General features: G+C 39.3%; 2 protein-coding genes across 2 annotated transcripts; one reads left to right on the forward strand and one right to left on the reverse strand.

Annotated features, from left to right (window-relative positions):
- Nucleotides 1-2,412: 2,412 nt before the first annotated feature.
- Nucleotides 2,413-7,112, reverse strand: LOC309705586 (uncharacterized protein). Its single transcript, XM_082531507.1, has 3 exons — nucleotides 6,560-7,112; nucleotides 5,583-6,141; nucleotides 2,413-3,429 (listed from the first exon to the last, which is right to left on the reverse strand). The coding sequence occupies exons 1-3, from the start codon at nucleotides 6,824-6,826 to the stop codon at nucleotides 2,540-2,542; spliced, it is 1,716 nt and encodes a 571-aa protein (XP_082387633.1). The 5' UTR covers nucleotides 6,827-7,112; the 3' UTR covers nucleotides 2,413-2,539.
- A 13,077-nt stretch (nucleotides 7,113-20,189) lies between these two features.
- On the forward strand, nucleotides 20,190-22,679 carry LOC309705759 (lipopolysaccharide-induced tumor necrosis factor-alpha factor homolog). The gene is made up of 4 exons (XM_082531742.1): nucleotides 20,190-20,474; nucleotides 20,693-20,734; nucleotides 21,797-21,941; nucleotides 22,055-22,679. Exons 1-4 carry the CDS (start codon nucleotides 20,237-20,239, stop codon nucleotides 22,158-22,160), a joined length of 531 nt encoding a protein of 176 aa, XP_082387868.1. The 5' UTR covers nucleotides 20,190-20,236; the 3' UTR covers nucleotides 22,161-22,679.
- The last annotated feature ends 357 nt before the right edge of the window (nucleotides 22,680-23,036 follow it).

Raw genomic sequence — 23,036 nt, forward strand, 5'->3', positions numbered from 1 at the left:
TGACTTTTTAAAACGTGTCTCCTCAGTGCTGATAAACAGAGAACATTTCTTGTGTTGTGTAGTTGGATTTTGGCTGTGCATGTGGTAAAATGACTGCATTTTGAATCTGCAGCTGCAGTCTCTTTGGACACATGAGACAAAAAAAATGAAAGGAAAAAAAAAATACCTGCATGAAGATACAGCAACTGCTTTTTTTAAGCATCAAATATGTGCCTTGAGTAGTCTTCAGTTCAATATTTTGGCCATAAATTTAAATATAATTTAATTCAGCTTCCATTCAGTTCACTTCGGTTGTATTTATTCATTTAGTTCTAATTCACAAAACACTGACTTTATAATGTGAGGTAAAGATCTTACAATATTAGGTCAAGGAGAAGTTTATTAGGAGAACTCAAATCCCTTAGCAGCTGCATTTGGTGAAACTAGAGAAGAAGAAGTCAAAGGAGCTTGCAAAGAAAAGCGTCTGGACTTCTTTAAGTTGCTTGAAGACGTTTCACCTCTCATCCGAGAAGCTTCTTCAGTTCTAAGGTCAAATGGTGGAGAGTCCCAGATATAAACCTAGTGGGAGTGTCCCCCCACAGAGGGACAAAAGGACCCCCTGATGATCCTCTAATCGCCTGAGCCACACCCAGTTTCCCACCTTGGCTCAGGCGATTAGAGGATCATCAGGGGGTCCTATTTTTTATGTGTTCACTGTGCACTCTGCGCACTATAAGGCTTCTTAAACTGAAACTGTTTGTTTCATTTTTCAAAATAATAATTCAGCTTAAGATTGTGTTAAACTCTTTTGCATTATGTTTTCTATGGTAGTTTTGTACTTTAATAATTGAACAGTTGCTTTATGTTATCAACAATTCTTTGTTCTCTTCCGTATTACTTTAGTATTCCAACTAAAAGTTAGAACTAGTTAATGATTACCACTAACTCTGCTGGTATTTAATGAGCAAACACACAGGGAGAAAGCGTTGGTTGATTTAACCACACTAAATGTAACACCTCTTTACATAGATGCTTTGAATAGTAAATACAGTCACAAAATACATTTTACTGCAACTCCTTTTAATAAGGAAGGCACATTTTGGATGTGTTGTACAGTGTACTTTTTCATACCTCTTTTCCCCCCTGAAGTGGAAGAAACTCGTGAACTGTTGATCGTGAGTTGTCCATTCGGTAATCTAAATCAAAGCACACCTTACAGAATCCAATTTACTGTCACGTCTGGCATATATAGACGATTTACTTAAATGTGGTCTTTCCTTCTGACAGACTGACATGAGAAGAAAAGCTAAATTTCCATGCTTCACTTACTCTATTTGACCCAAGCTCACTCACACAGATTGGTATACCGGGCAGCACAATACTTTTGGGATTACATGTAAGATCTGGATGAAGCTGTTTTAAAAGAATTAACTGAGGTCCTACTTTTTGCTTCCTAGCTTTCCAGGCCTGCCCAGCACATCTCCAAAGAAGAAAGAAAGGGGGGAAAAAAAGAAAGAAAACACCTTCCAACAAATCCAACTTCATTTTCTTTTTTGGCTTTCCCACGTATCCCACCAAGGTCTGGAAATTTCTTGCCGTCTCACTGCTGTCTCTGCTTCATCTCCGCCTTTAGAAAAAAAAAAAGTCCCTGTATTTCTCTCATTTCTTCCAGCCCCATCTCAGTGATAGGTCTGTTTGCCTTTCAGTGTTTATATTTTCCTGTTTGTGCTGCACACTAAGGATTTTGGTTTTATTATATATTTATCTGCAACACTGGCTTGACATTTAGGGAACAAAATGTGGTCTTTATTATATAATTCAGGTGACCACACCCGAATAGCAGAAAGTCTGGGAACATGGAAACAGTTGTTATTAACTGGATCTAAAAGATGAACATACATGTCAATGTCACGCATTGGTTTGTAGATTACTATTGTTGAAACTAGGACACGTTCATTTTTAGGTAGTTCAGCACAAACAAAATGATACTAGACTTTTGCTTTCACTTTTCAATGCAGGATACTTGGTTCTACATGAAGGTAGCAATATCGACCTTCACCTTCGAAGGAGATACCGTTATCTAAATGTCGATCTGACTGTACTGGCATTTATATTGGCCAGTAAATGAAAATTAAAAAGTAACCAACTCTTCCTTTCATCAGAAAGTTGTGACACCGTCAAGTAAAAAGATGAATGTGAACACACCCACCTTTATTTGGCATATAATTTGACTACACGACGCAGCAGAGCTATAGATGACCTCAACATTATTACCTGTACTGTTCGATCACCTGAGGATCCAAAGTTCCCCTCAGATATTTGTTTTGTTTTTAGATCTTACGACAGTGATACCACAGATCTAATCATTAACTGAGTATGTTTTGGTACTTTACATTTCTTTTATGCAGTTATTTAAGACAGCACTTTAGATTATAATAGACTATGTTGGATTCGTTATTTGGTCAGCAGCTGTATAACACAAGTTTATAAAAAATTGAAACACTTTTATAACCTTGTTCTATTAAGAGTGATGCAAACACAGAGCATGTTTTGTTTCATATTAGTCTTCACGATTCATGATGCAGAACACAAGACGTATGGAGTACACAGTGTCCAGGGTGTAAACAATAAAGTTAAAGATTGTCATGAAGGTGACCACCACCAGCTTATCCCAGGGACAGAAGTGACCACAGTTAGGGGGTCTTTGTTTGTTGTTAGAGAAACTGTAGAGTGGCCAGATCACCATAGCTGTCGTGTACATCACTGCTGCCAAAATGTTATAGACAATCACCACCATGTCGAAGGAGATCGGCAAGTAGGAGGTCAGCTGTGCGAGGGTGAGCAGGATTATGATGATGGAAAAGATAAAACACAAGGAATACACAGCCACACACCACTGGATTCCTGAATTACCAGTGTACTGGCCTTGATCCAGGGATACAAAGATGAGACAGGCAATGAAGGTCTCCAGCATCTTCATTATCCCCGGCAGCGTGGAGAGGAACCCGCTGGTTTCCCCACGAGGATAAAGGCGTGTTAAGACCACCTCACCTGCATATGTGGCGAAACAAACCCAGGAGACCACGGAGGCACCGATAGCACGGTGGCAGGTTTTGCAAGTGAAAAAAGTGGGGTAGATGATGGAGACGATCAGGCACATGAGGCTTGCAAGCATTGCAAAAGCGGTAGTGAAGTCATCCCAGGCGAAAGGTACTTTGCTGTTGACGGTGGTGAACTCCAGGATGACAATCAGAAACGTGAAGAAGAAGCAGAAGCACCAAGTGAACATGCACCACGCCCAGTAGGAAGATGAATTAGCTCCTGCCGCTCCCGCCAGGCTAAAACACATGCAAGTGAGGATAGCTGCCATTATTCGCATGATCCCCACTGGCTGGGTAAGGGATCGGACATCTACATTCACCATGTCTGGACAGGATGAGTGTCTTTGACCTTAAAAAAAAAAGTATTCTTTGGTTTTCCAAGTCAGTTTACTGTACTCAGTGTACAGCAAGCCTTTGACTTTGAAACCAGCTTAAATGATAGCAGCTAAAGATGTCCATGAAGGCAAAGACCAGAGCAGGTGTGTTCTTTGAAACAGAAACGCAAGTGGTGGTGCACATTCACTCAGAGCATCCTGGGCTTATCTGAGCTGTTTATGACCCCTGTTTCACGCCATTGATTGGATACTCATGAGCGTTATCATGTTAGCCTCGCAACCCACACTGGACTCTGGTCTTTGGCACAAACCCAGCTCAGTACAGCATAGTGATGGGGTGTAGGTCATATCCTAGAAATAAATGCGTTTTTTCCTGTAGTTTTGTTGACTTGATTTATTGCTTCTGTGTAGTTAAAAGAGAGCAATTTGGGACACTAAGTTATGTTATTGAGCTTTTAAATTTCAGGCACTGAAGACACTGACCTGAGTTCCCTCCATGGTGCATCCGTGTGAGTGTTAGCATGAAAGCTACAAAAGGTGCTATAGAATGAAGAGCTTGTACGAATGTGTGTGAAAAGTTGGATAAATGAGGGTTAGAATAGATAATAAGTACTGTTATATAAGTACTATTCCATTTACACTAACACATTGGACATCATATGATTCATTTCCTTAAACATTCATGGAATATTTAAAATGTAAGAAAACCTTAAACAAACCACAAAACAAAGAAGCAGAGAAAAGTGTACATTTATAAGAATACATTTAAAAGAACACACAATCACTACGGTACTTTAACACACATTAAATCTGCAGATGCAGAATGTGGATGTGACCCATGTGGTCTCTTCCTCTCCAGTTCTTCCATTTTGTAGCTTTTTCCTTTTTTAAAAAACAAAAACAAAATCTCTGATTGCTCACAAAACTACATACTACTACATACAATCGCTTTTCATAGTTGTTCCCATTTTTGTATGCGGGTTGCTGTACATGATGGGTGAAAGGTTACGCTTCAACCATATATGCTAGTGGTTATCAGTTTTATTACTTATACTCTGATAAGCAAACTGGGCTAACCTTGAGCAACTGCTTTTATGGTTCGAATGGTCTGTTAAAAGAAAACTAAAATGGAAAAGTACTTATCCTGTACTCTCCCTTTAAGTAATAGATTTACTAAGGGAAATTTTTATTTTGTGACACTGAGTGAAGGTGTGCTTCATCTTTAAAAACTTTAAAATATTTATAAAAATAATGTTTTATTACTGTTTGGACAAAATCCAAATACAACCAGTTTAAACTGTGCATTTTTCACTGTTTACTGAAAGAATAACCAGAACCATTGTAGACTAATCAAACAGCAAAGTCGTCACTGATTATTGTTCCAACTGGCTTTAGAGCTTTGGATTGAATAAATAAACCTAAATAAACCTGTTCTGGCAGTAAACGTCCAGTAATTCTTTTCCTGTGTAAACACACATGAGGAGCCGTTCGACAGCTCAGCTCATCATCAGCAGTTAAATCATTAGGACAAAACAAAGCAGCTTCTTTCTTTAACAGCTAAAGACAGCCTTTAAAAAAAACTACAACAAGAAAAAACTTTCTTAAGTCTGCTCTTTTTTGTTCTCTTTCACTTACTCCATGCCCATAATCGAAAAAAGGGAGTGGAGTTGTTAGCTCGAAACCCATAGCTGTGTGTATTGCAGGATATGCACACTTGGACACACCTTTGCAAACATTCTCAAAGGGGAGTTCAGTATTTAACCATGAAACCATGAAAGTGGTATTTATTTAAGATTTACTTATCATACTTTATTACCGAGGTGCTAAAACAACCATATGGGTATGTAGGCTTGTTCAATAACATTCAGTAACCACAATGACTGGATTTTAGTGTTCTTTATCAGGGTGAGATTTGTAAGAAACTACACTGAATGAGTTTCCTACTCGGTACTTTTACAGGCTCATGAACGTGAATAAAAAAAAAAAACGCTGAATCAACCACAGCTACGTTATGGCTTCAAAAAATGCAAAATCGTGTTAAAAAAAGCTACTCTAATTAATATGAAATCTGCAGTAGAAGAATGACATAAACCATCATAAAAATAACTATCATACAATCAATCAATCAATCAATCAAAGATAAGTTCAAGCTGACTTTTTGCAACCTATGTTCTGCTGACGAAGAAGACGAGCTTAAACGAGTAAACTGTATCCACAATGTAAGCAATGAGGTTCAAGCAGGTCATCACAGTAATGACTATGTAAAAATTATTGGTGCCTAAATTGTTCCTAAAGCTATAAAATGGCCAAATGACCACAGCTGTGAAGTACATCAGCACTGCCAGCACATTGCACACCGTCAAGACTTTGTCGAAGGGCGCAGGGAAGAGAGACAGCAGGCGGCCGATGGTAAAAATGATGACGAGGAGGGCAAAAATGAAGCAGATGGAGTAGACGGCAACGCACCACTGGAGTCCCGGGAAGATAGAGTAAACGGTCAAGTCCAAACAGATGAAGATGATGCAGGCCACAAAGGCCTCTAAAACCTTGAGGAGGCCTGGGACTGTGGAAAGGAATCCACTGATCTCACCAGGTTTGGCCCGGGTTAGCCCCACCTCACCGGCGTAGAGGATGAAGGCCAAGCAGGTCGTGACACTGGCACCAATACCTCTGCCGCAGCTAGAGCAGACGAAGAAATATGGATAGATCACAGCTGCTGTGAACATCTGTGTGGAAGAAAGGGTGGAATCTTTTTAAGATACTCAGAGTTGATTTTGACTGATTTCTAGTGTTTCACCCCGTTTAACTAGTTATAGATTATTGATAAAGCTGCAAAAAAAATAAAGCTCTACCATGGGACTTTTAAACTCATCATTTAGGGTGTTGTTGATATGTCTATCTCTAAAAACATAGTAATCTGCATCTTATTTTTCATGAAGTAGTTTAATTGTACTTAAAGTAGTTTGAGCCGTATGAAACCTTTAAATTTAAGTTCAGGTTAAAACACTTTTATTTTCTTTAGCAAAGTCTCAGTGGCAGTGATCATGAAGAAAGCTGGCTAGTCCTTCATACAACCTGCAGCAACAGCTATAGCAAGAACAGACAAATGACATTGGAGTTTAAAAAATAAAAATCGACACATACCATCAGGGTAGCCAACATGGCAAATGCAGCAGTGAAGTCATCCCAGGAGATGGGCAGCTTTGTATTTAGAGTTGTCAGTTCCAGGAGGAGCACGAGGAAGGTGATGCAGAAGCAGAAACACCAGCTGAACATGCACCAGGCCCAGAAGGACACAGAAATGTGGCCCAGTGATGCCACCAGGCTGAAGGAGATGCAGGTTAAGACCACTGCCAGTATCCTTAAAATGCCCACCGGCGCTGTGAGTGTCTTGAAGTCCACCGTAACCATGCTGACTGTAAGCCGTTAGACAGATTACAGCTGGATCTATTGTTAATTTAGCACCTCTTCTATTTCTCTCACATCAAAATTATTATTATGCTATGTAGAAGCTGTTTGGTTTCTGTCTCAGCAGAAATGCTGTCGAATGTAACTGAAGGTATGTGGAAACTGCGGCCGCTCCCTCGTTGCCTCCCATCCAAAGCTGCAGAAATGTATGACATTCACATTTGCTTATCACTGTAGAGGGGTTGGTTTATTGACTAAGCTGTTAGGTATAACAGGAACTACACCTGCTGACACAGGACTCAGACTTCTCTATTCACCCTATTGCTCATCCATTACGAATTCTAAATTAGTGGCATGTTCAGGCCTTAACAGCTTAAATATGTTAATATGTTACAAGAAGCTGAGGAAATGGTCCTTAGCAACATGGCATATTGTTTTATCTACAGATGTAAAGTAGGATTATTTCAAAGAAATATGAAAGAGTTGCTTTATATTGTGAAAAAATACTTCTGTTTATCTGAATAATTTTAAAAAAATCCGAGTTACTGCAAAGAAAACCAACATTCAAGATTTACTGCAAGTGCAGCAAGTAACTCTCAGCTGCTGACACAAACAAGCACCTTTGGCAATTCTTGCACAATTGTTAATGCACGACACAAACCTTATTTTTGTGCAACTTATACAAATTATTTAACATTTTAACGTGGACAGTACTTATAGCCTGTGGATGCAGTCAGTGTTCAGTAATGTTGTTCATCGGTTAGTGAAGTCCCAGCTTGAAGCCTCGAGTTTTGCATCGGCATCTAAGGGTTTGGAAACAGAATGTTATGAATGGTCTGTACCAAAATCAGGAACAGAGGGACAGCACACTACAGTACAAAAAACCCACCCCCCCATAACACATGCAAGTCATTATCTAGCAACACTAAACAGGACCATAAGTCACTGAACAAACATCATGCTGCACCAGAAAAAGAACAGCAAGTAGAGACTGAGACCTCTTTCTACAATTGTTAGATAAATAACCCTTTAATGCCAAGTGCCCCTCTCCCCCTCCCCCCCACCACCTTTTAAAGCAATAAATTGCATTAACTTCTGGATATAGCAAATATAATACAAGTTAAAACTCATATATGCAGATTAATATTTAATCTCCCAATTTAAAAAAAGTGGCTAGTCAAGAAAATGTTAATTAAAAGAAAAAGAACTTCCTGTCAATTCAAGTTTTACAGGGTTAAAGTTTAAATTGTTTTAATAGGGTTTATGAAGTGAGCTTCAACACAGTCAAACTTATTTCTATTATCAACACAGTTTCCCCCTGTTGGCACTGAGAAAGAGCTTAAGCCAATTTCACATTAGCTTCATTTTTCAGAGCCAGAGAAAACATCCATCTTTATATACAGTCTATGGGTAAAACAGTGGAGACTTAAGTCTGTGAAGGTTCTCAGTCATCCAGGTCATCGTAGTCAGAGGAGCTTGCAAAGAAAAGCGTCTGGACTTCTTTAAGTTGCTTGAAGACGTTTCACCTCTCATCCGAGAAGCTTCTTCAGTTGTAAGGTCAAATGGTGGAGAGTCCCAGATTTAAACCTAGTGGGAGTAACCCCGCACAGAGGGACAAAGGACCCCCTGATGATCCTCTACCTAATCACGTGAGCCAAGGTGTGAAACTGGGTGTGGGTCCCAATCAGCCAGGGTTTCGGGTGAGCTCATTGTGAAACCTGGCCCCACATTATCATGCGAATTCCTAAGGTCAGATGGCCCAGGATGTGAGTGGGCGTTAAGACGTCTGGGGAGGGAACTCAAAACTGGATTATAGATGGCAGACAGTTGGTGTTGTAAACCACCGCCTCTGTTCAAAGATGGTCGCTCACAGTGGACGTAGATGGCTTAAGTGGAGACTTAACTAATCCTATAAAACCTTAATTATTTAACTGATAACAAAAACGTTAGAAGCTGATGTTGCTTATTTTGATTATTTTTGTGCTTTTGAATTCATTTGTGCTGCTTATGAAGCTCACAAGCAACTCAGTTATCAGTAGAAATTAAGAAGGTAAATCACAACCAGGTATGGATAATTAGATGCCTGTATTATCTGATCTCCAGATAGAGCACCTCTATAAAAGCAGAGATTTTGTTGCTAGTCTGGAGCAATGCCACATCACAGACTTCTCTGGACTAAATAGATATGAAAGGGTTTCCAGGAAAAAGCCTCTTCTCTCTAAAAACAACATGGCAGCTCAGATTAAGTCTGTAAAGTTTTAAATGAACAAACCATAAAGATACTGGTACAATGTCCTTTGGACAGATGTGACCAAAGTGGAGATGTATAGCCATGCACAGCGAAACATTTGGAAAAAGCAAACATAGCATATCAGCACTACAGCAGCTCCTCATACCAGCTGTTAGGCACGGTGGTGGAGCGGTCATGATTTTGGCTTGTTTTGTGGCTAAAGAACCTGGGCAGCTTGCATTCATTGAGTTGTGAGGTCATCTACCAACAGTTAAAACTTGCCCATAATGCAACAGGGCAATGATCACAAGCACAGCAGCAAATCGACAACAAAATGTCTGAAAAAGGAAAGAATCAAGGTTCTGCAATGGTCGAGTCAAAGACGAGACCTCAGCCTGACTGAAATGCTGCGGTGGGACCTTCAGAGAGCCGTGCCTGCAAAATTCAACAAAGTTGTAACGAAGAGAGGGGCAAAGTTCCTCCATGATGCGAGACACTAATTAGTCATACTGAAAGTGACTTAAATTTATTGCTGCTAAAGGTTGTTCTACAAGCTACTGGTTCATGGGGAGCTCAGGACTGCACAGAGTCCTGTGAAAAAACATGTTTTCACAGGATTGTAGATGAAAGATTTTATGGATCAACTTTTGTGTTGAAATAGTGCAGGATTGGCACAGAGCTATTATTTTAACTCTGACTCATCCCTTAAATATTTGGGAAAGTGTTCTGAATACTACATAATCCCATCGATTCAGTTCTCACTCCCTTATAATAATCTATTACAACAACTATACTTTATAACTAAGGTTACAGAGTATTTCACTTTACATGGAACAGCACTGTTTTATGATTTTACCCCCCACTGATCATCCTGAGACACTGCTCCAAATTTCCATTGGCTCTAGTTTAAAAAAGTCAACACATACAACTCTCACAAGAAATGTGTGGCTGAGAGAGAGATCCCTACTGATGACAGAACAGAACAGAGGCTACAATAACAGCTAATCGTTTTATCAGATACTGGAGCACACATTTAAAACAAATATCACATAACAACATAATAACAAACTTTAGCTTTGATTTTTGCATTAAACAATCAGTGTGTAAACTGGTCCCTCACACGAATGATACTAAACTTATAACTTACACACTTCATTTGTTTATTTTAATGCCAGATATGTGAAAAGATGACCTCTTACTCTTGTAATGCGCACCAGACAGAATCCTGGCCCCACAATAAGCATCTTAGAAATGGGAGAAATGCTGAATACAAAGTTTATTCCTCTAAAAATAGAGGAAATAGAGCAATAGAAAACTATTTGAAATAAAAATAATTATATAATAATATGGAATTGTGCTGATAAGAGAGACTTTCCAGGCATGGCCACTTAGGCCCCAACAGGAAAGATAACTTGACTTCTTTGTCTTTATCAGGTCACTTTTGCTGAAAATTGCATACGCAGTAGTACAAGCTACTATGAACGCTGATTAAACTGAGACCTGAACTTGGCCTACATCCTTAAACCTGCGGTTTTTCCAATGCACAGCCGGAGTACTTTAGCGACAGCAAAAAAAAGTGTCATTGTTTAAAAATGGATGTGGAAGCAACCCTGTGACTTGAGTGTATTTATCATTGTTCTCAATAAAAAAAAAATCCCCCCAAAACCAGAACTCTGAATCACAGAGTAACTGAGCTAAAGACGACATCTGCACAAAATGATACATACACACCCAAATACATTACTCCAAGTAAACAGTTTCTCATTCACAGTTAGCCTACCCAGACTGCAGGAAGTTTCAGTCTGAGATGACAGCTCACAGCATGACAATAGAACGAAAACCAATGAAAATGAAGGCCAAACATGTAGCAACAAGAATGATCGCTGGGTCAAGTTAGGTCGCAGCATTCCCACTATTCACCACTTATCATTGAAAAGCACCCAGGGGTACGGTCATAGGCCACAAAGTCCTCAAATGTTCTCAAAATGGAAAAAGACACAAATCACTGGGGATTTTGTTAAATGTTAGTTTCTAGAGATGTTGGAGGAAACAATATCAAGCTCTGTGAAACTGTGTCAGTGTGGCTTTTGAAAAATGTGCAGCTTAAACCAATCACTGCCAGCCATGTACCAAGCGCAGGCAAATAAACCCCAACACCCACCCAGTGTGTGTTTGTATTAGACGTGTGAGTGAGGGGAAGGAAGAGGAACCACAAGCTCATTTGTTCTTAGAACAGAAACAAACACTTATGCTTGCCGTCCATTGAGTCCCATGGTTGGGCCTGAGTTCTGAGGTCACAAACGTGGACACAAATCTGTGCAAACGTTCCCTGGGAGTTGCCTCCTGCCCTGCTCTGCTGTTGATGGATGCTGTAATCCTAAATTAACCTTGGTGTCAAGAGTGTTTGTCTGAACATATACTTAAGTAAAGGAACACAACACTATTTTTCTAATTTTGTTTGACATATTTTCCATTTATGTTTTTTGTATGTATGAAAGTATTTGGACTGTAATTGATCTTACTTTGTTTAAAACTGGAGCAACTTCCATCTGTAGCTCAATTTGATGACTAAACCTTTCCAACACTGTTTTATGATCTGTACACTATAATATTTTAATAGAGCTCTTATCTGCTTTTTTACCTGGGGAGATAAGTTAGTATTGTGAAAATATGCACTGAATGAAGTAACATAGTGGTTTACACATTCACCTAAAAAGAAAAAGATCACTGATTTAACCCCAGGGTGAGACATAAATACCTTCTGGGTTGAATCTGATGAAGAAAAGAAAATCACATTTAGTGAACAGGTTCACTTTGCAAGATTTCCTGTGTGATTATGACAGACACTATGAATCAGTTGTTGCAACACGGGTGGAAGTTAAAGGGGTTAAATTCACTTTTCCCTCAGAATAATATATACTATGCCCTAACTTTCAGTAAGTAAATTAAAATAAAATAAAGTAAAACAAGGCATAATTTTTTTGTCTTTATTTTCAATCACAAACAAGCTGCAGCTACTTGCTCATTGTTAAACTGTCCAGGATTTGATTTCAGTGCAAAAATGTGAAACACTTGCCACATTCAGTAGTGATGTGCGGATTGATCCTGAAATATCGATTCCTCCGATACCAGTCATTTACATATCGATATTTTAATGTGAGAATTGATTCTAGAACATACAGTGGCTTGCAAAAGTATTCGCCCCCCTTGAACTTTTCCACATTTTGTCACATTACAGCCACAAACATGAATCAATTTTATTGGAATTCCACGTGAAAGACCAACACAAAGTGGTGTACACGTGAGAAGTGGAACGAAAATCATACATGATTCCAAACATTTTTTACAAATAAATAACTGAAAAGTGGGGTGTGCTTAATTATTCAGCCCCCTGAGTCAATACTTTGTAGAACCACCTTTTGCTGCAATTACAGCTGCCAGTCTTTTAGGGCAGTGGTCCCCAACCCCCGGGCCTCGGACTGGTACCGGTCCGTGAGTCGTTTGGTACCGGGCCACGAGAGTTGAGGCTCAGGTGTGAAATGTATGGTTTTCAGGGTTTTTATCGGTTTTCAGCGTTATTTTGTTATCGTTTTTATTGTTAACTCGGTATTCCTGGGTCTTTTCATGTGTGTTATGAATAAATCTTCTTTTTTACGGTACCGGTACTAGTTTTATTTTGTTGTATTTATCTGCGACACCTTACAGGCCGGTCCGTGAAAATATTGTTGGGCATGAACCGGTCCGTGGCGCGAAAAAGGTTGGGGACCGCTGTTTCAGGGTATGTCTCTACCAGCTTTGCACAGAGTAGTGATGGGTCGTTCGCGAACGAAATGGCTCTTAGAGCCGGCTCTTTGACGTGAACGACGCGAGCCGGCTCCTTATCGCGAGCCGTCACGTGGGTTTTTTTTTTTCTTTCTTTCTCTCAGCCTCTCTCTCGCACTTTTTTTCCGCTTCACTCTGCACGCGAGCCTTGTGCTTTACGCTGGGCAGAGGGGGGAGGGGCGGTAGTTACACTCAGTAGCACAGGAACAGAGCCAGAGAGAGAGAAAGAGAGGCAGGGACAACAACATTAGAAAGGTATAGTAATCATCCACAACTATTTTCGGTTGCAGATGATAAAGGATTGAGAAAGTTTATTCATGCAGGTCCATATGACAGAGAATATGCATGTTCTTTTAATTTTCATATTATAATTTATATTTAATTGTGTTGTGGTTTGCAGTGTTTTGTGTTCTTTTCACTTTAAATTTGTGAAAGGAAAAAGCTGAAAATTTAAATAGTTAAAACTTGAAATGTGAATAGTTGATTTTTGTATTATATGATTTATTTATTACATTTTATGTGGAGTGAATAAATAAAAGTATATTTACGGTGGCCCCTAGAGACAAAGCACATACAAACTTCAAATCACGTACGAACTCTGAAGCATGTACAAACTCCAAAACACGTAAAAACACGTACAAACTCCAAAACACGTAAAAACTCCAAAACACGTAAAAACACGTACAAACTCCGAAGCACGTAAAAACTCAGAAGCACATAAAAACTCAAAACACGTACAAAAGACAACAGAAGTGCTCCAGGATGCTGGGCACAGTGTTGAGCCTTTGTTATCTTGTGGCTACACAAGCCAGCAAGTACCAACGACCGGATTTGGTGTGTGGTAATAACAGGTAAATGAACTTTTTTTTTAAATTATTTGAATATATATATGAGTGCCTGTGTATAAATACACAAACAATACACACATGCTTTCAATTGTGTAATTTAAGTGATCTAGTAGCTCTGCTTTGGAAGTTCAGTTCATGCTAGAAATGTGTTTTGGAGTTTGTACGTGTTTTGTCTCTAGGGGCCACCGCATATATTTATATATAAACATATATAAATAAAACCACTTTTTACGTTAGTAATTCCTTTTGTGCATAATTTTATATTATTGTTAATAATAAATTAATTAAAGCAACAAAACAACCTGAAGAGCCGGTTCGGAGCCGAAAGAGCCGGCTCTTTTTAGTGAGCCGAACCGAAAGAGCCGGATCTCTAAAAAGAGCCGGAAATCCCATCACTAGCACAGAGACTGAAATCCTTGCCCATTCTTCTTTGCAAAACAGCTCCAGCTCAGTCAGATTAGATGGACAGCGTCTGTGAACAGCAGTTTTCAGATCTTGCCACAGATTCTCGATTGGATTTAGATCTGGACTTTGACTGGGCCATTCTAACACATGGATATGTTTTGTTTTAAACCATCCCACTGTTGCCCTGGCTTTACGTTTAGGGTCGTTGTCCTGCTGGAAGGTGAACCTCGGCCCCAGTCTCAAGTCTTTTGCAGACTCCAAGAGGTTTTCTTCCAAGATTGCCCTGTATTTGGCTCCATCCATCTTCTCATGAACTCTGACCAGCTTCCTTTCCCTGCTGAAGAGAAGCACCCCCAGAGCATGATGCTGCCACCACCATGTTTGACAGTGGGGATGGTGTGTTCAGAGTGATGTGCAGTGTTAGTTTTCCACCACACATAGCGTTTTGCATTTTGGCCAAAAAGTTCCATTTTGGTCTCATCTGACCAGAGCACCTTCTTCCACATGTTTGCTGTGTCCCCCACATGGCTTGTGGCAAACTGCAAACAGGACTTCTTATGGTTTTCTGTTAACAATGGCTTTCTTCTTGCCACTCTTCCATAAAGGCCAACTTTGTGCAGTGCCCGACTAATAGTTGTCCTATGGACAGATTCCCCCACCTGAGCTGTAGATCTCTGCAGCTCGTCCAGAGTCACCATGGGCCTCTTGGCTGCATGTCTGATCAGCGCTCTCCTTGTTCGGCCTGTGAGTTTAGGTGGACGGCCTTGTCTTGGTAGGTTTACAGTTGTGCCATACTCCTTCCATTTCTGAATGACCGCTTGAACAGTGTTCCGTGGGATGTTCAAGGCTTGGGAAATCTTTTTTTTGTGTCATGTATAATTTTCGTTCCACTTCTCACGTGTACACCACTTTGTGTTGGTCTTTCACGTGGAAATCCAATAAAATTGATTCATATTTGTGGCTGTAATGTGACAAAATGTGGAAAAATTCAAGGGGGGTGAATACTTTTGCAAGCCACTGTATGTTCTAGAATCGATTCTCACAGTAAAATATCGATATTTTAGTAATTTCGGGTAAATTTGTAGTTTATCATTAACAGGAACACAGTGGGAAGAACCTATTTCATTCGGATTGTCTACATTAGAAGGAACTACTACTACTAGTCATGTGCGAAATACGGCTGTATAAATGTGTCGCAGCCTCTGGCGTGCGCACTCAGAACAATGACTGAGCGTAACTGGAGTTATGTGCGTATTTTACATCCACAGACGTGGTTTGCAAGAAAGTGAGGTGTTGTGGCAACACCACAAATTTGTCAAACACCTCAGAGTAAATCATATCACAGAATATGACGAGCGTATGTTGAGGCGAACTGAAGAGGAGGAGTGGACAGAGACAGGTGCTGCTAGGGTGAGACACACGTCTCTCACGGAGTCCTTTAGTGCTGCAGGCAGGCAAGGTGTTCAAATAGTGCACAAATTCAAGTTTTTTATTTCTATATGATGAATTCTGCATTATTAAGTGATAAGAACAAGTAATCTGATGTCCTGTAATCATTATGACGCTATAACTTGAGATACAATAAATAAAATAAGTTTTTGTACAAAGTATCGGTATCGGATCAGTATCGTCGATACCACCCTGAATTTTACTTGGTATCGGATCGGAAAGGAAATTAGTGGTGTTGCACATCACTAACATTCAGACCAGTAGCGCTAGATTAGATTGTCCTATACATGTCTGGCTCCTCGCACTTTTTTTCTTTTTTTAAAAAAAGCAAATGTTTACTCCTTTGTTACTTTATGAATATATATTTGTATGACCATTGTAAATGGATCATATGTAAATGTGAGCTTGAAAGCTTGGCTGTCTCTATGTGTTAGCCCTGTAACAGACTGGTGCCCTGTGCAGGGTGTACCCCGCCTTTTACTCTCCAACAGCTAGGATAGGTTCCAGCTCACCTGTGGCCCTGAGTAATGAAGGAATGAATGGATGGACTTCAAGATTAGCATATAATACAGTCTACAGTATGCAAACCTTTGTTTATGGTCAATGAACAATCATTGTTCTGCTTAAAGCAATCTAGTGCTGTCTGATGGCACGAAACAGGAACATTTCTTATATTAAAGCCTGATATCACACTAGTTTTAAGCCTGGAATTGATTCCCAAGAAATACCAATCTATGTTGCAATTACCGGATGCTTGAGATACTCTTTGTGTGCTGGCGCACTCTCCAGTCTGAAGGATGCTTGAACTGCTCCCTAAGTTTAGAGGAAATAAAAAACAGTGTTGCAACACTGGAATTACGCTGACCTCTAGTGGTCGTAAATTGAAAGCAGACACTGGTCAGGCCGGCTGCACTCATACTCGGACACTGCAGTGTCTTCCAGAAGTGATGAGTAATGGTATTGTAACAGTCCCGTGAACCTCTCAGTGTCCTTTCCTGAATATCGCAAGACCTTGGTGTGTCAAAGTGATGTGTTTAGAGGGCAAATGGGAAGCAATCACAAAAATGTGGAAGTAAACGTACAACACTCATGCAGGAAATGAGAAACAAATATTCATGTAAAAGCACGTAGCACCTGAGAGGAAAGTGGATATATAATAGAATAGCAGGCATTTATATAGCTGCTATTCTATTATTCAGTACAACATTATTTCTTGTATTGTAAATCTGGTTGAGCACATTTTTGTCAGCACATTCAAACTGTTTTGGAAGACTGAGAATGTCCTTATGAAATTCTGTTTTCTCATTGTGCTTCTAAAGAGCAAGGCTGGATGTGAAAGAAAATATGGCCACATAAGTTTTCATTTACTGAGTTCACTGAGGAAGTCAAAACCACAGGAAACCACAGATGTAGGCAAAAAAAAACAAGAATACAGAAACCAAAAGCTGTACCATGCATTGATTGGTTTACACTACCAAAGTCTAAGAAAATAACAAAACAAAAACGGTTCACATGAAAATAAATCTTGTTTCTTGATCTCCAGATGTTAAGTGAGATGATTCATGCTGTTATCGGACTCTATGCGTGCGTAGTTTTTTTAAACACGTAGGCAGGGCTGTAGACACAGGCTAAAACTGATAAGACGAATTGTGGTAAACAAGGAACACTTTATTCTCAGCAGCGGGACACACTCTCCCTGTCTTTTCATATTTGTGCTCACATATATCTTATGGCTGTGCTTTTTATGGGTTGTTTAAACACTAACTGAGCGAACAGGGAAATGCTTTTCTTCATTTCTTCTTCTTCTGACACACCCAGTTACATATGAGGGGAGGAGGGAGCGAACGGGGAAACAGAGAGTGAAGACTAACAGATCCACAGCTCAAAAGCCTTCCAAAGCTGACTGAGGAAATACGCTTCTTCTCCGTTGGTTTACAAGATTTTGTAGCAGTCGTGTCCATCGGTACTCTGTATGGACCTTCCTGTTGTGGTTTTACTGTGTTTCCCCTTCAGGCACTGACAGAGAGCTCCAGGAAAAAACTTTTTTTTGGTGATAAGAGGTAAGTTAATGTTATTTTACGTTTGCTGTCAAATAAGGATGAGTTTCTTCCTGGTTCATAGTTAGACTGCCTGTTTTTTTATGTACTTTTGTAGAACAGAAATGGAAAAAAAGGTATTTCTTCTGTAGTTATGCTTCATAGCTTCATCAACACTAACGCTTATTCAGAAAGAACATTCAAACAAAACTGGATGAGGTGCACAGGGTGTGCTCAGGGGAATGACAGCGCCTCATTAGTTTAAGTGGTTTGTAGCTCTCTGTAATTGATTTAGGATGGATTTAGAGCAAGATACAGAAAGGCTTGGTTGGACTGACTGGGCCTCTTTCCTACCACACTGACCAGCCCACGGTACACAATGTAGGCTCTGTATTATAAAAAGAGACTAAGACCAGTAATCTGTAGTCAATGTACAACAGGACTCAAACTGAGTAAAGTGCATTCAAACCAGATTGCATCATGTCTCACAAACTAAGTAAATGTGTTACACAGTAGCATAGCTTCGTTATTGTTACTTTCCTGTTTGGTACTTCAGTTCATTTCAGCTCTGTGTAGATGTGGATTAAGATTTAATTTTTAAAATACAAAACACTGTCAAAGTTAAAACCACAAAAAACAACAACAACAAAAAAAACCCCACACCAACTATATGAGCAACCCGTCTTAGTTGAGTTTTTTTCATAGTATTTTATATAAAATTGTAACATTCAGGAAGAACATTTTTGGAGCCACTTTACTTGAGCCCTTGAATAACACTTAGTAAATATTACTTTTTTATCATTAAGGTATTTGCTTATGTTGGAGAGAGTATTTCTTTGTTATTAGTACTTCAGATGACTGCGCTATATATACAGTGCTATGGAAAAGTATTTACCCACTTCCTGATTTCTTATTTTTGTGCATATTTGTCACATTTACATGTTTCAGATCATTAAACACATTTTAATATTAGACAGATATAACTTTTAAAGTAATGACTTTGTTTATAAAGGGAATAAAGTTCTTCAAAACTACCTGCGCCTGTATGAATAAGCTGTCTGATGATGTGAAATAGGCTAAAACCCCTCAAAAAGCAACACATCGTGCCATGAAACAGTCATCTTTCGGTCTGGGTTACAAAGCAATTTCTAAGGCTTGAAGACTTTGGAACCATTTTCCACAAACGGAGAAAACTTGGAACAGTGGTGAACCTTCCCAGGAGTGGTTGAGTGCATTGAAGACTCATCCAGGAGGTCACAAAATAACCTAGCACAGCATCTAAAGAACTGCTGGCTTCACTCAGCTCAGTTAAAGTCAGAGTTCATGATTCAACAATAAGAAAGAGATAGGGTAAAAATGGCATCCATGGGAGAGTTCAAGGAGAAAACCTCTCCTGACCAAAAAGAACATGAAGTCTCGTCTCAGATTTGCCAAGAAACATGTTGATGATCCTCGAGACTTATGGGAAATATCATATTTCACACTAAGAGTCAAACTTGTTGGTGGTAGTGTGGTGGTGTGAGGCTGTTTTTCTGCATCAGAAGGACTTGCTGTAATTGATGGAAACACGAATTCTGCTCTCTACCAGAAAATCCTAAAGGAGAATTTCCAGTTCAGCTCATAGGCTGAAGCTCTAGACAATAAAGATTATTGCCCAGTCTAGTCAAAGTCCAGACTTTGTTGAGTTGAGATCCTTTGGTGTGGCCTAAACAGGCTATTCATTTTAGGAACCTTCCAATGAGGCTAAATTAAAACAATTGTGCTTAGAAGAGTGGGCCACAATTTCTCCACAGTGCTGTAAAAGACTCAGTTCAGGTTATCTCAAATGTTTGATTGCAGTTTCTGCTGCCAAGGGCGGCACAACCATTTGTTAGGTTAATGGGGCAGTTACTTTTCATACAGAACCACAATTTTACTTAATCTTTTTTTCAGGAGTTACTATGATAAGTTTCAACCCAACTTCCCAGTTTTCATTCACTTTCACTACCCTCATTGTGTTACTGGTTGCAGCACTGACCTCCTCATTGTATACACACTCTGAATTTACTGCTCAGCACCAGATTATTTGGCAGCTAAAGAGTTGAACCAAAGCCAACGCTGGACACACATTAATCAGGCATACATTTAATATTAAATATTTATAATATAAACTGCAGAAAAACTACAACCCCCCACTGCCATTGTGTTGCATTGAGTTGAGTTGAATACTTGTGGTTACAGATTGGATGGCCTCTTAACATATTTTTTGTGCTACACTGGGTAATGAGCTCAGTATCTGAGCAATAGTCAGATATTAACCTCATAAACCATTAGAAGGATGTCAACCACTGGAAATATTTATGTGATGCTGTGGTTAGCTTTTAAAAAGCTTTAGCTCACACCTACATCTGCTAATGTTTCCTCTGAAACCATATAACTGGTTGTCACACACAAACCTTTGCATAAACAAATGCAATTAATATTTTGCCTCCTGTTTGCATTGGACAAAGCAAATTACAAGTTCCTCGTCACTCATTGAAAGTGACACAAATCTCAAATACTGTGTTGCAGTGCCAGAAAACTTAGATCAATACGTCTTAAGTTTTTATTTGTACTTATTCAGTTTCAGTTTACATTTCTGAAGATGGAAAAAGGATATCCACCACAGGAATCAGCTCCACCTTACCCCGGCCCACCCTTGGACTATGGACAAGGAATGCCTCAGCCAGGGACGTATCCTCAGCCAGGGACGTATCCTCAGCCAGGGACGTATCCTCAACCAGGGACGTATCCTCAACCAGGGACGTACCCTCAACCAGGGACGTACCCTCAACCAGGGATGTACCCTCAGCCAGCACCTTCTCCTCCAGGATATCAGCCAGGTCTGTGTCTGCACTCACAAATTATTCCTGCTTTTTATACCAAAATATTCTAATAAACCTTTGTTGTTATGTGTTTGCTTAAATACACAAATGAAAGAGATTAAAGATTAAAGAGATAAATTATAGAGTGACAGTTCTCTTCAAACAGTATAGTAAAGTACTTATTTACGTATGTATATTCGTCCCTGTTGTGATGACTTGTGTACTTTGTTTAACAGGCGGTGTCTTTGCTCCTGCACCGGGTGCACCTGTCACAACAGGTGAGGCAACCTGATCCTGTAAAGTACACCTACATATCTTTGTATGATTTCTCAGAACTCTTGCATGCAAATATGCATCATGGGAAAATAAAAACATTAAAAGGTTAAAGTGTAACTTCTCACAGCTGTTAAAAAGCTGTTAAAAAAAATGAATGTGCATCTGCTCCAGCGTGTAAAGTGAACAGAGCTGCCTCTGTAGACACTGGCTGAAATTCTTGGTCTCATATCAAACTGATCTGAAGAATAGGCTTGTTTGTAGCCTCTCTACAGGGAAAAGCAATTGTTCAGAGTTCACCCCATGTGCAGTCACATCCTGAGTCCTGCCTTTTGAAATAGATGCATAAGAATTCACTCCAAAGCCACATTTGTGTGTTAAACACATGTAAAACATTAACTATGTCACAGTTGTACAGTTATATACTACTACTAATACCAGTAGTCTTCTACTTCTAGACTATATTACTGGTCTATGCTGTGCTGGACATCTGCTACTAGAAACCTTGGTGCTTGAATGGCTCATTACTTTAAAATACAAGACAACAGAAAGGCTTTGAAAAAAAAAGCCCCTTTCCACCCACAACTTACTACTGCAACCACTACTGCTTGCTACTTGCACCCTCCAGTGGTGATGTCGAGTCTTAGCTGTTGATACAAGGCAAGGATGGGGAACACATTTCCACTGACTTAAGTAATGCAAGTGAAGGGTCACACACTTGACGAATGATTTGAAACCACACTGGGTTTGGTTATAGTTAAGTAATAGGAGCAGGCCAGCTGCACGAAGTTGGCTTGAGATCAATCAACATAAGGTGGCTCCTTATGGAAGTTTTGAGGGTTGTTTGGTTTTCCTTTGCAGGAGAGTTCTGGTCATCAGCCTGCATCTTGCAAATGTCTGCTGCAAGATGCAACAGACATGAGATCCTCACTGCCAGTTTGATAGTCAGTTTAAAGCCAGTCTATGAAGCTCGACTGTGCTTTGAATTTTAAAATGGAAACAAAGGTTAATAGAAATAATAGGAATAAACACCTTTATTCTGTGTTTTACACATTTCTGTTCCTCAGTGACTAACATTGTAGTAACACCGAGGCTACAGGATGTTCCTGGACAAACTGTGTGTCCTCACTGCCACCAGGCAGTGATCACCAGGACACAACACACCCCGGGCCTGCTGACGTGGGCTATTTGTGGAGGCCTCGTCTTCTTTGGGTAAATACAACCATTTAGGTAGAGGATTTTCAAGCTAAAACTCTAAAAGAGCTGAGACACATATTTGATCTTAAGAAAACCTTAACATTACAAGTGCTTTTTTCCACCTACAGGTGCTTTCTTTGCTGCTGTATCCCATTCTGCGTTGATTCCTGTCAAGATGTGGAGCACCACTGTTCATCCTGTGGCAGAGTCATCTACGTTTATAAGCGAATGTGAATCTTTTGATGACTCTTACCCACTTGACTATGACAGAAATCAGTGGAAGATTTGTAAATCAAGAGATTCAAGCCAAACAACATACCAATAAATACTTTTATCAGGTGCATGTTGTAGTTATGAGTTTTTCTCCTTTGCTCAGATGTGAATCTGGGCGGTTGCTCATGCTGTAATTCTGTATTTAGACATGATATTATTTTGAGATAAATAAATATTGAGTTTATACACCAGATACATTTGTAACATTACAAATACAAAAATTAAATCTGTAAATACTAATAGATTATATTTTTTTCATAAACTTCTTTGTATGTTTTTATCATATAATTTTATGCCACTGATTACACGATATTTTATATGTATCATCTTTATTGTTTGTTTTCTCTTAGTATACCTAGTTTTGTATTGCAATACTTCTAATGCGCTTTGAATTACTTAGACACCCAAACTCTTAAACTTATTTCCAAATTATTTCTGTGTAACCAGCAAAACTCGGACAATAAAGGAATATCCTTGGAATATTGTTTTGTGGTAATTAAATGCACAGATAAATGAGTGTGGTTAGGAGGCTAATTTCATCATTGATCTGATGTTGGAATCATCCTGAAAAAACAACATGATTTTGTTTTGTTTGACTGCGGTTTGACTGTGTGATTAAGTGTCTGTCTGACACATAACACACACGATTAATGAATAAACAAACAGATTAACTAATTAACTGATTTTCAATTTTGCACTTTCGTTTGAAGGTATGTTAAATTTTTTAATTAACTTGTGAGAAAAGGGCTAGGGTTACAAAGCCAAGGAATTTTCATTTTGATTATTTGTTTTTTGTTGTTCTTCATGTAGTTCTTCAGCTTCTGACATATTTTTTTA

This window comes from Aulonocara stuartgranti (assembly GCF_965226115.1).
Source record: "Aulonocara stuartgranti genome assembly, chromosome: 4".
Taxonomy (NCBI): Eukaryota; Metazoa; Chordata; class Actinopteri; order Cichliformes; family Cichlidae; genus Aulonocara; species Aulonocara stuartgranti.